This window comes from Chelonia mydas, chromosome 9 (assembly GCF_015237465.2).
Source record: "Chelonia mydas isolate rCheMyd1 chromosome 9, rCheMyd1.pri.v2, whole genome shotgun sequence".
Lineage (NCBI taxonomy): Eukaryota > Metazoa > Chordata > Testudines > Cheloniidae > Chelonia > Chelonia mydas.
Genome location: NC_057855.1, coordinates 34,420,364 through 34,440,452, shown reverse-complemented (window position 1 = coordinate 34,440,452; position 20,089 = coordinate 34,420,364). Strand labels below are relative to the sequence as shown.

Below are 20,089 nucleotides of genomic sequence, written 5' to 3'. Positions count from 1 at the left end.
TTTTTCTACATTTTCATATATATTTTATTCTGTGTTATAATTGAAATCAAAGTGTATTATTTTTATTTGCACTGTAAAAATGATAAAAGAAATAGTATTTTTCAAAACACCTCCTACAAGTACTGTAGTGAAATCTTTGTCTTGAAAGTGCAACTTACAAATGAGATTTTTTCTGTTACATAACTGCACTCAAAAACAAAACAATGTAAAACTTTAGAGCCTACAAATCTACTCAGTCCTACTTCTTGTTCAGCCAATCGCTAAGACAAAATAGTTCGTTTATATTTACAGGAGATAGTGCTGCCCTCTTCTTATTGACAATGTCACCAGAAAGTGAGAACAGGCATTTGCATGGCAATTTTTTACCTGACATTGCAAGATATTTACGTGCCAGATATGCTAAACATCCATATGCCCCTTCATGCCTCAGCCACCATTCCAGAGGACATGCTTCCATGCTGATGACACTCGTTAAAAAAATGTGTTAATTAAATTTGTGGCTGAACTCCTTGGGGGAGAATTGTAGGTCCCCTGCTTTGTTTTACCCACATTCTGCCATATATTTCATGTTATAGCCATCTCGGATGATGATCCAGCACATGTTGTTCATTTTAAGAACACTTTCACTGCAGATTTCACAAAACTTAAAGAAGGTACCAATGTGAGATTTCTAAAGATAGCTACAGCACTCATCCCAAGGTTTAAGAATCTGAAGTGCCTTCCAAAATCTGAGAGGGACGAGGTGTGAAACATGCTTTCATAAGTCTTAAAAGAGCAACAATCCGAGGCAGAAACTACAGAACCCAAACCACTAAAAAAGAAAATCAACCTTTTGCTGGTGGCATCTGACTCAGATAATGAAAATGAACATGTGTCCGTCTGCACTCCTTTGGACTGTTATTGAGGAGAACCCGTCATCAGCATGGACGCATGTTCCTTGGAATGGTGGTTGAAGCGTGAAGGGACATATGAATCTTTAGTACAACTGGCACATATTTATCTTGCGATGCCAGCTACAACAGTGCCATGAAAATGCCTGTTCTGCCTGTCAGGTTACATTCGTAAACAAGAAGCGGGCATCATCATCTCCTGCAAATGTAAACAAAGTTCTTTGTCTGAGCGACTGACTGAACAAGAAGTAGGACTGAGTGGACTAGCGGGCTCTAAAATTTTACATGGTTTTATTTTTGAATGCAGGCTTTTTGTACGTAATTCTACATTTGTAAGTTCAACTTTCATGATAAAGGGATTGCACTACAGTACTTGTATTAGGTGAATTGAAAAATACTATTTCTTTTGTTTTTTTACAGTGCAAATACTTGTAATCAAAAATAAACATAAAGTGAGCACTGTAGACTTTGTATTCTGTGTTGTAATTGAAATCAATATGCCTGAAAATATAGAAAACATCCAAAATATTTAAATAAATGGTATTCTATTATTAACAGTGATTAATTGCGATTAATTTTTTTAATCGCTTGACAGCCCTAATTGAACTACATGCTTAGATGCTTTCCTGAATTAGAGCCATGTTTTGTATTAGTCTGTCTATCATCAGTGTCAACCTGACACGTTTGCAGCAGAAAGTGATCATTCTTACCTTCTGGACCAGTGTATCCTTGTTCTCCTATGACACCTTGGTCACCTGAGGGTCCTGGTGGACCAGGTGAGCCATCTTGACCTGGCAAGCCAAACAACCCTTCTTCACCTTTACTTCCTAGACAAAAATGAAGGATGCATTTTATCTTCATATGGCTACATATAAAGGTAAATACAGTCCAAACACATAGTGTACAAGGAGCCATTTAATAGTACTGTGCACAAGGGCCTGCTTTACAATGCTGTATCTAGTCCTGCCCCAGATATTCTTAAAATACTAAAAAAATGACACGTACAGAGTAAATAAGTATTACAGAACTTGGTTGGGGGGGGGGGCGGTATAAGAGTTGTGCTCTTTCCCTGTGACCGTAGGATTAGATGCAGTGGTGTGATGATATTGCTATCACCAATTGAACTTCATGTCCCTATTCCAGAATGTGCCTGCCTCTGGATTTCAAAGCTTACAATCCTGCAGAGCACTGCAAAAAATTCTGTAATAAAAATTGAAACCAGGGGAAGCCTGTACCAAGATGTCTATTTCCACTTGACTAATTATTTGAACAGTCCCTCAGAGCAAGCTCACTGCTTTCGTGACCTGAAGCTGCTATTAGATTCTGCACTCTTCTCCATAACTGGGTGACAGATTGTGCTAGGTACAATCGGGTAAGTGGTACCACTTTTATCAAAACTATCTTTAGTTCTTACATCACTAGTTTCACAACAGGTCTTGGTCTTTCAGGCCCCCATTCAGCAAAGCATTTAAGCATGTACTCGAGTCTCTTTAGGGCAAGGTAAGCATGTGCTTGAATGCTTTGCTAAACAGCGATGGACTTTGCTGAATTGGGCTTAATTGTTTGTTCAGTGGAGAAGAAGAAGGCACCATAAGCCTGTGATATCCCTCAAAGAATGCATCCTTTTTTTCTCAGATGTGCAACAAATGCCATATTATTGTGAATGCACTGTTGATTAGTAGATGGTGCCAATGGGTGCTTGATAATTTGATTGCAAAGGCAGCAGACAGTGTGGGATATGTTTACTAGACATTTTTAAGCGGATGATTTTCTGAGTTTGATACAGTTCCATGTGGGGTCAGATGTTGTGGTGTTTGGCAGCCCCTTTGAGCGAGACAGAGAGACTTTCAAGATGAACATGTTTCCTTAGAGATAGGGTCAATTCTCATTAGTGAAATTTATGTGCTTAATTCTTTGCACATTTGCATTAGGTGTTTACCCTTTGGAAAATTATTTTTTAATACTGAGACAAACTTTAAAAGTTCACCACATTTTACTTTTTATTATGTTTGAGAGAATCTAAAAGTCACAAGAGAATTTAACATGGGGGTTCTCAAACTGGGGGTCGTGACCCCTCAGGGGGTCACAAGGTTATTACATGAGGGGTTGTGAGCTGTCAGCCTCCACCCCATACCTTGCTTTGCCTCCATCATTTATAATAGTGTAAATATAAAAATGTTTTTAAATTATAAAGGGCGGGCACACTCATAAGCTTGCTGTGTGAAAACTTTCACACAGCAAGCTTATGAGTTCGACCCCCCCCTTATAAAGTCTGAGAATCACTGATTTAACAGCTTTTCAATACCTGTTGCCTAATTTTTACCCCAAGTTCAAGTATTGGGTAGTTTTTGTAATAAATATTATCCCTCAGTAAAATTTCTAGTTTTCTAATCTGCCTGCATAACCTTCCCAGCAAGGATAAGGTTGGTTCCTATTGTGTCAGTAAAAGCAAAAGCATAATTAAATTTTCTCCTAACATACCAGCATGAGTATGCATCACTGTACCACCTGGTTTTACAGAAACTGTTTAAAGATTTATATAATGAAAACACTGTGCCCTGATTCCAAAGATGCCTCTTAGTTGTCTAATGAATTAATGCACTGTAGTAAACTAAGCAGTGCAGTAAAAAGTATTTTACTCAATTATATCAAGGATCAACCTGAGTATCTTCCCCTGAAGATATGAAGATATCCAGTAATATCACCATGAAAAATATGAATTCCCTAGGTGATAACTGCCTGAGAGTGTCGGATGTATCCCATTATCTACAGCTAATTAAGACACAACCTCCACATTTCTATCAAGTCGTCGACTAGAATCATCACTAGCTGTTTTTACCTCATAATCTTTTATCTACCAGAAAAAAATCACTGAATGTCAGCCTCTTACATGCTCCCTTTTAAATTCTTTCTCTGGCTATTTTTCTTCTACTGTAACCATTGCATCTACATTGCCAAGTTCCAGGAGACACAAAACACTGTAGTATTTATGGTCCTTTCAGGCCTTTTAGTAATTATTAATTGTTAATTATTATTGTTAAATTTAATTTTTCCAAGTAAATTTTTCCCAAGCCCAGTAACTTTGGTGTTTGGTTTGTTTTTAGTTTGTAAAAAGGAGGAACGCTATTGATCAGGTTGGCATCCCCATTGCACAACGCCCTGTACTCCTGGTTCTGGATTCAAATAGTACAATGCACTTCGGCAGCCAAATCTCTCAGTCACTCTGCATGCCCATCTGCATGAAGTATCTCAGTATTAAATAGTATGTTTCCAGAAACCACTGGTGTGGTGTGCTGCTTTATTTTTTTAATGCAAGATCTGAATAGTGGAAAGAGGTTGTAAAGTCTGATTCCTTTATTTAGAGAGAGAGAGAGAGCCCAGTAACTAAATCCTCTACTCTGAGAAGCATACTCTTACGAGTTAAATTAGTTCATCATTATTTTCAGTTTAGACCCCAACCATTGCTGGCATCAAATGGGAAGGAGTTCCAGGGGTATACACGATATAGCATAGTGCCCCAGTGTAGTATGTTCTAAGATCAGCGAAGCTCTCATGTTTCTTATTCCATTTTCTCTCTCCCAGTCTTATTTCCAAACCTCCAAAACCACAAAGCTTATCACACAGATGTTTATTTGTTACCGACTCCATTCTGCCACCCTTTCACAGGCTACTTTCAGTGAATCTACTTGCAGCATAAGAAGGCACTCTTCAACATGACCGGGAGTTTCTTGTGAAATTAGATTTTATAGTAATACTGAATTTCAATATGTCATAAAACCTAAAACAGTAGGGATTTTTTTTGCTTTCATTTTACTGACCAAGAATGACATTTATTTGTTAAAATTCCAAATAAACCTCTCATTGTCTTATTGATGAGCCTAGCCATTGTGCCATATTAGCATAAGAAATTAGCACATTGTGCCACAAGAAAGAAGAGGAGAAAAAACACCTTGGGGAAAATATTAAACATCCCTCCCTCCTCTTCCTACCCCTGTACACTCCACACAGCTTTGCATGATGGGTGCAGAGAACACACTTCTCAAAGCCTTAAATGTTCTGTTTGTCTTAAATTACCAAGTATTTAAATCCAGGCTTTACCTGGGGGTCCAGGGTAACCTATTGGCCCTGGAAATCCTACAGACCCTTCAGCTCCTCTTTGTCCTATTACTCCACGAGGACCTGGTGTCTTGGGACATGGGGAGTGTTCTGTTTTTCCTGGTTCACCAGGGTCACCTGGAATTATGCAATAAAATTAAAACAACACCAATTGGAACAAAAATCTGTGGGAGATCAACATTCCCCTTTTAATTGCTTTTGAGATTAGAGTGCATTTCTGGGGCTGTGTTCCCAAAACGTTAATCAATGAGATACATAGGTTTAACTTTAGTTTCAGACTGTCTAGACTAGAATTTAAAGGTGTATTGTTAGCATGTGTTAGCTAATACTTTTAAAAGTCTAGTTTAGACAAGGGACATCGCCCTTAATGTGTGCTAAACTGGCTGAGTTGAAGCTTGGGTGGAACATAGGCTTTAACTCAATCAATTGAGCACATGTTAAAAGTATATACTGCCTTGTCTACGGTCTGAAGGCAGCTGAGAAAGTCTCCACATGCAGCATGGGCGTAAGGGAGTAGGGGTTCCATCCCACATTACTCACTCACTTTAGATGAAAGCCACCAGAGTATGGCTACAGTTTATGTATTGTTTGTTGCTTAGTGGTGTTCACCATTTGCAGTCTGTAATAAGTACATTTGTCTAGAAGACTTATTGGATTAGTTCAAAGTCAGTGGAGTCGATGTCTCCGTCCGCTGACCTGATAGCAGGACTGGGGCCTTGGCTAGTTGGCTTCATTTAGAAAGAGCCTACTGTGACCGCAGATAAAATGAAATGCAATAGATGTGACAGATCGCTTAAGAGAAAACACTCGTATTTTACATACTTGCATACAGAATTCTATGTACACATATTTGACACTTTATTGTGGGGCTCCTCGGCATAGTACACAATTACTCTGCCTGTAAACACAACCCAGCTATATTAAAATTGATTATAATCACCCTGTTATAATGATATCTGTCATTCTTAGCTTCCAGCTATGGCTCTACTACCCAGGGAGCGTGGAATGTACAGAAAGAAACCCAGACATGCAGAACAAATATTTGGTTAATAAGGCATCCTCCAGCTTACCTCTGCAACCTGAAGGATTCATCAAATGGAAAGCAGACCATGCCAGCCATTGCCAACCAGGATGGAAACAAGTTTCAGGCATGTAAATTAGAACAAGGAATGGAATGAGAACTGAAATAGTTTGTATGAACTGACATTCAGTTCATACTGAATATAAATAATTCAGTATAATAAATATACAGTTCATATCGATATAAATAATAATGGCAAAATATAAAGTACATGTCTTAGAATACTGCCTGCAAACAGTTTTCACAAGAACAAAAAGGAATCCAAAAACAATGTAATACACGGTATTGTTAAATGGTGAGGTGCTTTGTGTGATGTGCAAACTCTTCTAGATGGCCAGTTCACACAGTGCCAAATCCCGAGGTCCTTGCTCAGGGCTAAGTCCTTTCACTAGGAACCACAGGTGGAGAGGCCTTTCTCTGTGAGGAATTCCCCACAACTATATGTAAGCAGAGATACCACCTCTATCATGTATTTACGTACCCCAGAGATGCCCCTCCACTGTGGTTTTGTACAAAAAGGTGCTGCATATATGATTTGAAATAGGAGCAGGGACTGAACATGCCTCCAGGGCCCTTGTTTGGTGAACTGACCTCTGAGTTCCATATAGCTATATCAGGGAGATAAAATAGTTCCTTGTGGCTCCCCACAGCTGCTACAGAAAAGCCAGAAGCGCAGGGTTGGTGTAACACAGGCAAGGCTGAGGCTGCTCTCTCTCTCAGATCCCCTAAATCAGTTTATCCCCTCTTCATAAACCTAAACTGAGTGAATGATTTTCAGGGAATTCTGTGATTGGAATCTCAGTTTTCTCCTGCCCTTTTGGCCGCCTCCTGTAATAGAGGGTGATCTGGGTCTCAGCTTTTCTATACACTTACTCAGTCTTTATTTAATCAAACTCTTACTTGGGGTATGAAATAACAGCTGAGTTAAAAACTAAGTAAGGATCTAAGGATTTGGCCCACAATACTTTGTATTCATCCCTTATTCCCTCAGGGGTAGAAATTAGTACAGCACTCAGCAAAGAAATCATCAAATATGATTAGATGAAATGACTATATTCTAAACTACTTTTCAGATTTGCATAATTATAAAACATCTGTTCTTTATCACTAAGAGAGGTTTTTTAATTGGTAAATAAAATATTACATTTTCCAATCTTGAGAAACTCCTTTATCGATTTGAATATATTAATTCTTCCCAGAGCCTCTTATTTTGATGCAACAGGCAAAGGTAAGACTTCTTACTGTGTACTGAAATTCTTGATACTGTGGTATGTAGTATTCTGGATATTAAGATATTGTGCTTAATGAATGTTACTTGAGAAAGATAATGTAGAAAAGGAAAAGTGGGTGATGAAATACGCAGTATGAACTTTGCCTCTCTTACAGCAAAAAGCATCTGTTCACACATGGTACATCTTTGCAAGAACCCTCACATGGCATGCTCATGCTCTCTGGTCTTGCAAACTATTGCAAGTATCAGAAGAAAATGATCATTTATTAAATTGTTTCAGTGACTCAGAAATGTTCTATGTAACTGAAGGCTGCAACTACCATTTTAAACCAGCCTTGCACAACTCAGGAACATTTACCAGACCAGGCACATACTTCATCAATGAAGACTGATTACAATAATAATAATAAAAGAATTATATCTAATTTACTCAACAATATTTCCTTATCCCAAGTTAGTGGATGCTAGAATTTTGTCAGGTTGCTATAAACTCTTTTTTCATGCAAGTGAACACTATATAGAAGTATTCTGTACGGATATTAAGATCAAAGCTTCTCAAGGCTGAGTGGCCAGCACACACACTGCTGCATGGCAGAGAACCATGTGCTGTTCACAAGTACCTTCAGGACCTCGAGGGCCAGGTTGTCCTTGAAAACCTCGATCCCCAGATGGCCCAACAGGGCCAGGGGGACCCTGGAGGCCAGGGTTTCCCATCGGACCTAAAAAAAAAAAAAAGTGAGTTTTTGTCACTAGTACTTAAACTGAGCAGTTAAATCTGGTGACCCCATGTGATGCTGAAAGCACAGACACAACAGCAGTGAGGTCAGGCATCAGGTTCCTGACTAGTTACTGTTCTGTGCAAAATAGCTGGGGGCCAGATTTTGCTCTCCCACAGGAAAACCCCTCATGGAGTTTCCTATGACGACTCCTGCATGGGGCGGGCTGGGTATATATACTGTTCCTGTCCAAAGCAGAAGCATCAAGCCCTGCAACACTCATGAACCTGCTTGGAGGCACAGAGCCTTCCATATTGAAGATATATGCCTCTGCATTTGTTCCATGGAACCCTGCAGCTTTTACAGCTCCCTGGCATTATGATTCTACTGGAGCAGTGATGGGCAACCTGCGGCTCATCAGGGTAATCTGAATACGGGCTGCGAGACATTTTGCTGATGTTGACTGTCTGCAGGCATGGCCCCCCCGCAGCTCCCTGTAGCTGCAGTTCACCTTCCCGGCCAATGGGAGCTGCAGGAAGTGGCGGCTAGTACATCCCTGCGGCCTGCTGTTTCCCTCAGCTCCCATTGGACAGGAGCAGTTGCCCCCCACTGTACTGGAGTCAGCTGCCAGGGTTTCCCCACCTGTGGCAGACCCCAAAACCTCCTTTAGAGGAGCAGGGGGGTCCCACAGGAAACATCAATAAATCAGATTTCATTAGATTTCCAGTGGAATCCCCACAGTTGGTTGGGGAAGAGGAGGTTACTCACCTTGTGCAGTAACTGACGTTCAAGCTGAGTGTCCTTGTGGGTGCTCCACTTCAGATCAAGGTGCGTCCCAGCGCCTTTGATCGGAGATTTCTACAGCAATACTCCTATAGGATGCGCATGCGCTGTGCCTGCCTCTCAAGCTGTCAGTGTTTGAACAGCGCGTGCAGAGCCCGGGCTCCTCAGTTCCTTCTCTACAACGGAGTGCGTTACAAATTCCGAAGTACAGGGGAGGAAGGCGGGTAGTGGAGCACCCACAGGGACACTCATCTCAAAGAACGTCAGTTATTGCACAAGGTGAGTAACCTCCTCTTCTTCGAGAGAGATGTCCCTGTGGGTGCTCCACCTCAGGTGACTGAAAAGCAGTACCCCTTAGGATGTTTGGGACTTCGGATGAGGCAAGAAGGCTGTTGACAAGACAGCTCTGCCCAATCTGGTGTCAGACGCTGCAGTGTGGATGAGAGCGTAGTGATTGGCGAAGGTAAGGTTCGATGCCCAGGCAGCTCCTTGCGTATGTCAGAGAGTGGGACATTACGGAGAAAGGCCGTGGAGGTGGAGACAGCTCTGGTAGAGTGTGTCCTAATTGATGTAGGAGGTAGTATTTGCCTGAGTTGGTAACAAAGGTATATGCAGTCAGCAATCCATTGGGAAAGTCTCTGTGTAGAGACAGCATTTCCCTGTGAGCGCTGAGTAGAGACAAAAAGTCTGGGTGTTTTCTAAACGGTTTTGTCCTATCCAGGTAAAACGATAATGCTCTGCGAACATCAAGAGTGTGCATTGCTGTTTCAAAGGCGTTAGCGTGAGGTTTTGGGGAAAATGTTGGGAGGTGTATAGGTTCATTGAGGTGAAAGGAAGAGTGTATCTTAGGTAAGAACTTTGGATGCGTGCGGAGTGTGACATTATTGTGGAAGAACGTGGTATACAGAGGGTCCACCATAAGCGCCCCCATTTCACCTACTCGTCTGGCAGACGTGATTGCTATGAGGAAGGCGGTCTTCATGGACAGATGGAAAAGGGAGCAGGTAGCCTCTGGTTCAAAGGATTTATCCATCAGGGCTTTGATGACTAGGTGTAAATCCCAAGGTGCAGCAGGCGGTTTCACGTCTGGGTATAGTGTCTGGATACCCTTCAGGAACCTTTTGGTGATTGGATGGGCAAAGACCGTTACGTTGTCAATCTTATGGTGGAAGGCTGTGATTGCCGCAAGGTGGACCTTGAGTGAGCTCGTAGAGAGGCAAGATGTTTTAAGGTGTAAAAGGTAATCAAGTATCAATGGAAGTGAAGCAGAAACTGGAGAGGTCTGCTTGTCAGAGCACCAAGATGTGAAGTGTTACCATTTATGCAGGTAGGCAGTGCGCATGTTGTGTGTTCTGCTGTGTAACAAGACAGTGCATACTGGGTCCGTACACGTTAACTCCGCATTAGAGAACCATTGATCAGCCAGGTCCTGAGGTAGAGATGTTGTACATCGGGGTGAAATAGTTGTCCCCTGCGTTGTGATAGGAGGTTGCTGAGTGGGGGAAGGGGAATAGGTGGCTTGACCTACATGAGGAGGAGGAAGGGGTACCAATGTTGTCTGGGCCACGCTGAGGCTATGAGAATGATGTTGGCTCTGTCTGTTCGTATCTTCTGAATTACTCGATGCAATAGAAAGTATTGGTGGGAACGTATATATGAGGGTTTTGGACCAAGGGAGCATAAAGGCGTATCCCCGTGAATGTTTCCCCAGGCCTGCTCTGAAGTAGAAAGTTGGGCATTTTTTGTTTGTTGCTGTGACAAATAAATCCAGTTGGGGATAACCCCAGGTGCGGAAAATGTTGGAAAGAATGGTGTCGTTGAGTTCTCACTCGTGCTATATGGGGAATGATAGGCTGAGTTCGTCTGCGGTAGTATTCTGAGAACATGGCAAGTATGATGCGAAGATATGGATATTGTGTTGAAGGCACGAGTTCCAAATTTTTACTGCCTCTCTGCAGAGGGAGTGGGACCGGGCTCTCCCCGTCTGTTGACATAAAACGTGCACGCAATGTTGTCGGTCATGATTCGAATTCGGTGGTTTTGGATGATAAGGAAATGGAGGCAAGCACTGTGTACAGCTTGGAGTTCTGGTCAACTTATGTGAAGCTTGGTTTCTGAAGTGGCCCAGAGACCCTGAGTGGTGAGGTGGCCAACGTGTGCGCCCCATCCCATGAGGGATGCATCTGTGGTGATGGTAACTGAAGGGGGATCTTGTCAGAAGGGAATCCCGGAGCAGAGGTTGATGGGAGAAGTCCACCAGAGAAGTGAGTCCTTGACATTCTGGGACATAGTTAATAACCTGTTTAGCCTGTGCTTGTTTGTATACCGTGGCTAGCCAACCCTGAAGGCATCGCATGTGCAGGCGAGCATTTGCAACCACAAATGTGCAAGCGGCCATATGTCCTAAGAGCTGTAGGGAGTCTCGGACTGTAGTCTGTGGGCTGACACGTATCTGAGTGATCAGGATGCCCATTGTGTGGAATCTGTCCTGGGGAAGAGATGCAAGACCGGTCATGGAATTGAGGTGGGCGCCAATAAAGTCTACCTTTTGGGTAGATTGTAAGGCAGATTTGTTTTTGTTTATTTGCAGGCCCAAGATGCGGAAGCAGTGAAGGGTTGCAATAGTGGCGTGGATCGCTTCTGACTGAGTGGGAGACTTGAGGAGACAATCATCCAGGTAAGGAAATATGAGGATTCTTTTTTTTCCTAAGATGTGCTATGACAACTGCAAGCACCTTGGAGAAGACGCGTGGTGTGATGGAGAGGACAAACGGGAGGACTCTGTATTGGTAGTGTTGTGCTCCCACCAGCAAACCTGAGGAAGCGTCGATGGACAGGGTGGATAGAGACATGGAAATATGTGTCTTGGAGGTCGAGGGTTGAAAACCAATCTCCTTGCTCCAGCGTCAGAATTATCATTGGGAGAGTAACCATGCAGAATTTCTGTTTCTTGACTAACTTGTTCAGATGTCGAAGATTGAGGATAGAGCACCAACCACTATTTTTCTTTTCTGTCAAGAAGTAGTGGGAGTAAAACCTCTCCTCTGTGTTGAGGTGGTACCTCCTCTATTGCTCTGAGATGTATGAGGAGATGCATCTCCTGACGGAGCAATTGTTCGTGAGAGCGGTCCCTGAAGGGGGAGGGGGGGTAAGGAGAGGAAGGGGATGGAATAACGCAATCTGATCATTTCCAGGACCCATTTGTCCGTAGTCATAGTTTCCCAGTTGGCCTGGAACAGATGCAAACAGTGTCCAAAAAAATGGTTGGTGGGAGTTGGCGCTGGAGGGGGTGCAAGATTTTCTATACCCTTGACCAAGACTTCAAATTTGCTTGTGTGTGTTGGGAGGGTGGGTCGTCATTGTTTGGGGAGAGCAACGTTGTTGGTTCCTTGGCCTATGTCGTTGTTGTTGTGTATCATATGGTCTGAAAGGTGGATGTTGCGCAAAGGTATGGTAACGCTGTCGTTGGTATGGCTGATATCTGTATTGCCTCTTCTTTGGGGCAGGTGTTTGGATGCCTGAAGATCGAAGTGTGGCATGGGAGTCTTTCATAGAGTGAAGGACCTCATTGGTTATAGAGGCGAAGAGCTTGTCTCCGTCGAAGGGGGATCTTCGACCGTATCCTGTATCTCTTTCAGGAAGGAGGAAGAAGCAAGCCATGAGGTTCGCCGCATGACAATGGCCATGACTGTGGATCTGGCCGCTGCATCCGCAGCATCAAGGGCAGCCTGCAGAGCTGTGTGGGAGATCAACTGGGCATCGGACACTACCACTTTAAATTGTTATCATTTATCCTCCGACAAATCATCAATAAATTGCATAAACTTAGCATAATTTTTGTGGTCATATTTTGCTAAGAGCGCCGCATAGTTTGCTACTCTGAATTGCAAAGTGGAAGAAGAATACACTTTGCGGCCAGAGTCCAGTTTCTTGTTAACTTTGTCTGATGGAGTGGATTGAAAGTGTTGGTATTTTTTTTTTTTGATTTGCTGCACCGACCGCTAGGGAATTAAGTGAGGGATGTGTAAATAGAAACTCAGATCCCTTAGATGGGACGAAATATTTGCGGTCCAATCTCTTGCTAGTGGGCATTATTGTAGCTGGAGTCTGCCAAATAGTTTTAGCAGGTTTCATAATGGCCCCATTAATTGGTAGGGCTATTTTGGAGGAGGTCGTAGCTTGCAGGATGTCAGTAAGCTAGTGTTGTGTTTCAGGTACCTCCTCTAGGGTGATCTTGAGCTCTTCTGCTACTCTCTGAAACAATTCTTGAAAGTGAGCGAGGTCATCAGTAGCAGGAGGTGGTGGGGATACCATGGCATCTTGAGGTGTTATTGCTGTAGAAGAGGTGTGTGGGGCAGTGTCCTCTGTAGGGAGGGCTTCCACTTCAGGTCTTATCTGGGGTTCAGTGTAAGTCAGAAGTGGGGAGGGTTTGACAGCTTTCCTTCGGGCAGCCCGCAGAACACCCGAGTGTAGTGTGGTGTAGGGTAGGTCCACGGACCCCATTGTGGCCACTGCCCTGGGCTGTGGGGGGCATAGGTGGTCCCATCCAGGGATTGCCATACCAGTGTGGATAGCCTTGAGGAAATGGGGATCGTGCTGCAGGGCTTCTCCCATTGTAGGTAGCTGAAAACATCTGGTCATCATATTCTTTCTCCTCTTCCCCTTAGTCTTCCTCCTCTTCATCCTCCCATACTTCATTGGAGGGGCTTGAAGTAGTAGGGGAGTACTGAAGATATGGTGCTAAAGGTCTTGGTGACAGATGGTGCCGAGAAGAGGAGAGTCAGGAGCACGGGACACCCTTAATTCCTCTGGTTGTAAAAACTGCAGTGGTGCTGACTGACCAGGAGTCGGTGCTGGTGGAGGCAGAGTCTGCTGCGGCATCTGCTGGTGCACCGAAGGCTGTCCCAGGGGGCACAAGCTGGCTCTGGGTAGTAGGAGCCCCTGAGGTAGGCACTTCAAAGGAGGCTGGAGACCTCAGGGGGCTCGGTGCAGAGAGTGGTGGCTGTAGAAGCAGCGCCGCAGGATCAAAGGACGATGCCGCAGCTGCCGCTTGTGCTGTCGGCACCGTAGCAGCTCTCGGCACTGTGCTGACAGCGGTGGCCGAAGGAGAGCTGAAAGAGGTGGGCAGCTGAAAGCCCTGAGCCTCGGCACCATGGAGAGGGGCAGCCGACACAGGGTCAGTGCCTGAGGTGCCTGCTGCATGAAATGTGCGGAGCCGCGGAGCGGCAGCTACTGAAGATAAGAAAGCCAGTTTGAACTTTTTCTCCAAACGTCCCCTGAGGGAAGAGGAAGCTGGCCATTTTTTGATCTTTCCTTTACCTCTGAAGGGTGTCACAGAAGTTTGCTGGCCAGGGTCAGACGCTGGTCTGAGTGAGTTTTCTAGGAGCAGCATTTTAAGCCTGAGCTCCCTGTCCTTGCATGTCCTCACCTTCAACTTATTACAGTGAACGCATTTTTGGGGTACATGAGACTTCCCCAAACAGCGTACACAGTATGAATGCCCATCTGAGATGTGGATGGCATCCTTACAGGAGAATCATCTCTTAAAGCCTGGGGAGCCAGGCATGCCGGAAACCGCAGTGTTTTTGTTTGTTTGTTTTTGAAGAAATAAATGTAACAGTTAATGTAACTATCTAACTAAACTGAGAAACTAGCTCACGAAAGTTTATGCTCAAATAAATTTGTTAGTCTCTAAGGTGCCACAAGTCCTCCTTTTCTTTTTGCGGCTACAGACTAACACGGATGCTACTCTGAAACCTAGCTAATCTCAGAGAGCACTGCTGAACTCCGTCTCTAGCCGGGGACGGTAGAGAAGGAACTGAGGAGCCCGGGCTGGGCACGCGCTGTTCAAATACTGACAGCTTGAGAGGCAGGCACAGCGCGTGCGCAGCCCATAGGAGTACTGCTGTAGAAATCACCAATCAAAGGCTCTGGGACACACCTTGACCTGAAGTGGAGCACCCACAGGGACATCTCTTGAAGAACAAAAAAGAGTGTGCATCCATTTGGCTCCTTCCCAGACCCTCCTGTTCCTGCCCCGGCAGCTGTCCCCATGTGTAGATCTGTCAAGGTTCCTTCCCCACTCTGAACTCTAGGTTACAGATGTGGGAACCTGCATGAAAGACCCCCTAAGCTTAAAACTTCCCAAGGTACAAACTTTTACCTTTTTGCCCTTGGACTTATGCTGCCACCACCAAGCGTGTTAAACAAAGAACAGGGAAAGAGCCCACTTGGAGATGTCTTCCCCCCAAAATATCCCCCCAAGCCCTACACCCCCTTTCCTGGGGAAGGCTTGATAAAAATCCTCACCAATTTCAATAGGTGAACACAGACCCAAATCCTTGGATCTTAAGACCAATGAAAAAGCAATCAGGTTCTTAAAAGAGAATTTTAATGAAAGAAAAAGTAAAAGAAAAACCTCTGTAAAATCAGGATGGTAAATACCTTACAGGGTAATCAGATTCAAAACATAGAGAATCCCTCTAGGCAAAACCTTAAGTTACAAAAAGAGACAAAAACAGGAATATACATCCCATTCAGCACAACTTACTTATCAGCCATTTAAACAAAACAGAATCTAACGCATATCTAACCAGATTGCTTACTAACTCTTTACAGGAGTTCTGACCTGCACTCCTGCTCTGGTCCCGGCAAAAGCATCACACACACAGACAGACCCTTTGTTTCCCCCGGCTCCAGATTTTAAAGTATCTTGTCTTCTCATTGGTCATTTTGGTCAGGTGCCAGCAAGGTTATCTTAGCTTCTTAACCCTTTACAGGTAAAAGGACTTTGCCTCTGGCCAGGAGGGATTTTATAGCACTGTATGCAGAAAGGTGGTTACCCTTCCCTTTATATTTAGGACAAGATCTATGACAGTACTGTGGCCGGAGGAGCCTGACCCTCCCCTTCCACCTGGCTGGAAGCAGATCCCCAAGAGCACATGGGTCTGTGGTGTATGATCTGGCCCACAATTCTTACTGTTTAAAAATGTGAAGACTGAGTAGGCAATTTTTCAAAAATGGGAAGTTACCAAAATGTAGATACTCAGAAGAATCTGCCAGAAGGCAGGTATTCACTCAAACAAAATCATACACTTTAAATCATACCTTTCAGGCCTCTTCTTCCTCGATTTCCTGGAAAGCCTTTGGCTCCTTGCTGCCCTGGCTGGCCAGGAATACCGGGTGCACCTGGAACACCAAATTCCCCCGGATCGCCTTTCACAAAGATAGTCTTTCCAGGAGGGCCAGGATTGCCAGGCAGGCCTAAAACAAAACAATGGATATTAATAATGCATTCACAAAGGGTAATCTTTTCAGAAGTGCTTAAGTCCCACTGAATTTCAATGGGAAGTAGGATCCTAAGTCACCAAGGCGTGTTAGAAAATGTCATTCTAAGTCCTACGTCAAGATAATACAGGGGAGGATGTCTCCATGGGATTGCTCCCCCCCCCACCCCCAAAACCACTGGGATCCTCCGCAATCAGAAAGAGGCAGGTGAGTGCTATGGAGACCCCACCTGTCCATGTTGGCTCTGTGTCCTGGCCGCCCTCCCCTCCTCAACTCCCAGCTGCCTGGTGGTGCAGCTTCATTGCAGTGAGCTACCAGCACCATGATCAGCTGTATGGGACTTTGTATTTCAATGTCCTTGTTTTTTCAATAAATATAGAAAAAATCCAGAGCTACTATGACTAAGGTGTTTAACCCCTTCAACCAGTGTAATTGGGCTTGTGGAATGTACAAACTCTGCTGACTTCACTTGCAGAAGTTTGGTGACCAATCATCAGTTCTTGAACTGACTACAGTCTAAGGGCTTGGCTACACTTGTGAGTTAGAGCGCATTAAAGCAGCCCTAACTCATGACATGTCCACACTGGCAAGGCACGCAGAGTGCCTGGACTCCGCAGCTAGAGTGCTCCTGGTACTCCACCTCGGTGAGTGGAATAACATTTGCTGTGCCCCGACTGGAGCGCCGCAGCACCAGTGTGGATGCCCTCATCTGTTAATGAGCTCTGCTCAGCCTTCAAAAGTGTCCCACAATGCCTGTTCTAGCCACTCTGGTCATCACTTTGAACTCTACTGCCCTGCCCTCAGGTGATCAACCGTCAGACCCGCCCTTTAAATTCTCTGGGAATTTTGAAAATCCCCTTCCTGTTTGCTCAGCTTGGCATGGAGTGCTCTCAGCGAATCTTTCCAGGTGACCATGCTTCCACGCACCAGGCGATCCCCAGTATGGAGCAATGGCGAGGTGCTGGACCTCAGTGTTTGGGGGGAGGAAGCTGTCCAATCCCAGCTGCGCTTCAGCCATAGGAATTACAATACCTTTGGGCAGATATCAAGGGACATGATGGAAAGGGACCATGATCGGGACACACAGCAGTGCAGGGTTAACGTGAAGGAGCTGCGGAATGCCTACCACAAAGCCCGCGAGGCAAACCGCTGCTCTGGTGGTGCCCCCGCGACCTGCCATTTCTACAAAGAGCTGGACACGATACTTGGGGGCAACCCCACCTCCACTTTGAGGACCACCATGGACACTTCAGAGTCCAGTTCAACAAGGCAGAAGGAGGAGGAAAGTGGGAGCGAGGGTGCTGAGGAGGAGGGAGACTCCCTGGCATCCCTAGATGCATGCAGCCAGCTGTTCTCAAGCCTGGAGGAAGGTAGCCTAGCCAGTCGCAGCGGCCGGTGCTTGGGGAAGGACAAACACCAGAGGAGGTGCCCAGTAAGTAGCTTTTATTTTGGGAAGGAAGTTGTTTGGTGTGGGCTCTTGAGGCAAGGAGGGTTAGGGCTGCATGCATGCCTAGATGTGGAATAGGGTGTTGATGTGCTCTCTCACATCGTGGTGATCGGCCTCAGCGATCTCTTCAAAGGTCTCATGCAGAAGCTGGGTTCCTTGAGAGAGCTACTGTACTCCTTGTCCCAGTAAGGCTAACATGTCTGCGCCACTGTGCCATGACGGGCAGGGGGACCATTGCTGCACATAGACAAACTACATATGGGCCAGGGCGGAAGCCGCATTGTAGTAGAAGACCCTCCCTTGCTTCCCAGGTCACCCTCAGCAGCGAGATATCTTCCAGGACGAACTCCTGTGGAAAATGTGGGGACAGTGTCCAGTATAGGGGCCCCCTGCAGCTGTTAGCTCTTACCAAGGCACAGAACCCCAGAGGACAGTACGGCCCTGAAACAATCAGTCCCCCTTGGCCCTGTGCTTACTCACCATTTTGGGGCTCCTGTGGGTTATGTGTGCTCGTTTTGGGACAGGCAAATTCTGCTATTGTGTAGGCTGTGCTTGTCTTTAAGTATGGGTGAATCATTGCTCTGTCTGTGAACAGTGCTGCCTCTGTTAAGTGTTGCATTTTGCCTTTACAGATGCAGCCTTGAGATCTCAGCCGTCCATGTTATCACCGGCTGAAAGACTCCAAAGAATTAGGAAGAGGCCACGTAGAAGAAAAGAGGACATGCTGCATGAAGTAATGCAGCAGTCCCCTAATAAAAATCAAAAAGCGCAGGAGTGGCAGGAGAGTGAAAGGAGGGTCTGCCAGCAGAACACGGATCACCAGCACCAAAGCACGGAGTGGCTGCTAAGCATTTTAAGGAGCGCCAAGTGGACTTGATCCAGGCTTTTGTAGCCATGCAGGCGGAGCACTACTATGCCCTCCCCCGCCCCACACAGCCCTTGTCCCAAAACTTTCCCTTGTGCCCCCATGTCACCTCCAACCCACTTTCCCCCACATCTGGGTTCTTATCACCACCAGCTGCCTCCAACACCTGTAGCTTCACCACCCAACCCTGCAAACTACAACCCTTACCCACTGCACTCAATCACCATGCATTTTAGCCAGCCTGAAGTACAGCACTCATTGCACAGCACTCCAGACAGGAAGGCAGAGTATGATAACAGGACATAAGCAAATCTGTGTTTGAACTATTCCCCACCCCACCCCACCCCACCCCGTTGCCCTTTCTGCTTCTCAAGCAGTTGTGTTTCTTTTCAATAAATGAATTTTCTTTTAAATAAATGGATTTTTTGGCTTTGAAAACATTCTTTATTATTGAATTAAGTAAAAGATACCTTAGCCCAGGAAAGGCACTGTAGCAAACACAGATTCCCACTAACATTGGAACTACCGCTCTTCACTCCCATGCAGGGCACCAAATATTACTGGTGGTTTTCAGCCTCAAATTGCTCCGTCAAGGCATTCTTAATCCTTGCAGCCCCGCACTGGGCCCCTCTAATACCTCTGCTCTCTGCCTGTTCAAATTCAGCCTCCAGGCGTTAAACCTCCAAGTTCTATGCCAGAGTGCATCTTTCACCCTTCCCTTGACAAATGTTATGGAGGGTACACCACGTGGATATAACCACGGGGATGTTGTCATCAGCCAGGTCCAGCTTCCCATACAGACCGCACCAGCGGCCCTTTAAACTGCCAAAAGCACACTCCACAGTCATTCTGCACCGACTCAGCCTGTTGTTGAACTGCTCCTTGCTGCTGTCAAGGCTCCCTGTGTAGGGTTTCATGAGCCACAGCATTAAAGGGTAATGGCAGTCTCCAAGGATCACAATGGGCATTTCAACTTCCCCTACAGTGATCTTCTGGTCTGGGAAGAAAGTCCCCGCTTGCAGCTTCCTGAACAGGCCAGTGTTCCGAAAGATGCATGTGTCAGGCACCTTTCCAGGCCAGCCTGCGTTAATGTCAATGAAACACCCATGATGATCCACAAGTGTCCAGAGAACCATAGAGAAATACCCCTTCCAATTAATGTACTCAGAGGCTAGGTGGGCTGGTGCCAGAATTGGAATATGCATCCGATCTATCGCCCCTCTGCAGTTGGGGAAACCCATTTGTGTAAAGCCAGCCACAATGTCATGCACGTTACCCAGAGTCACAGTTCTTCTGAGCGGGATGTGATTAATGGCCCTGCAAACTTGCATCAATATGATTCCAACGGTCGACTTTCCCACTCCAAACTGGTTAGCGACCACTCAGTAGCTGTCTGGAGTTGCCAGCTTCCAGACTGCAATAGCCACCTGCTTCACTGGCAGGGCAGCTCTCAATTTCGTGTCCTTGCGCCGCAGGGTGGAGGCGAGCTCATCACACAGTCCCATGAAAGTGGCGTTTCCTATCCGAAAGTTCTGCAGCCACTGCTCGTTATCCCAGACTCGCATGACGATGTGATCCCACCACTCAGTGCTTGTTTCCTGAGCCCAAAAGCGGTGTTCCACGGTGGTGAGCATGTTCGTGAATGCCAGAAGCAATCTCGTGTCAGATGCGTT

General features: G+C 45.3%; 1 protein-coding gene across 6 annotated transcripts in view; it reads right to left on the bottom strand.

The window, feature by feature from the left end:
- The window catches only part of COL4A4 (collagen type IV alpha 4 chain), a 133,423-nt gene that overhangs the window by 6,786 nt on the left and 106,548 nt on the right, over positions 1-20,089 (bottom strand). For 4 of the 6 annotated variants that reach the window (XM_043522340.1, XM_043522338.1, XM_043522336.1 and 1 more), the window contains 5 exons: positions 15,925-16,080; positions 7,939-8,037; positions 6,077-6,085; positions 4,989-5,123; positions 1,601-1,717 (listed from right to left, as the gene is read on the bottom strand). In XM_043522340.1, coding sequence (XP_043378275.1) covers positions 1,601-1,717; positions 4,989-5,123; positions 6,077-6,085; positions 7,939-8,037; positions 15,925-16,080 — 516 coding nt within the window. The remainder of the gene's footprint in view (positions 1-1,600; positions 1,718-4,988; positions 5,124-6,076; positions 6,086-7,938; positions 8,038-15,924; positions 16,081-20,089) is intronic. The other 2 variants (XM_043522339.1, XM_043522341.1) reach the window with 2 other exon arrangements.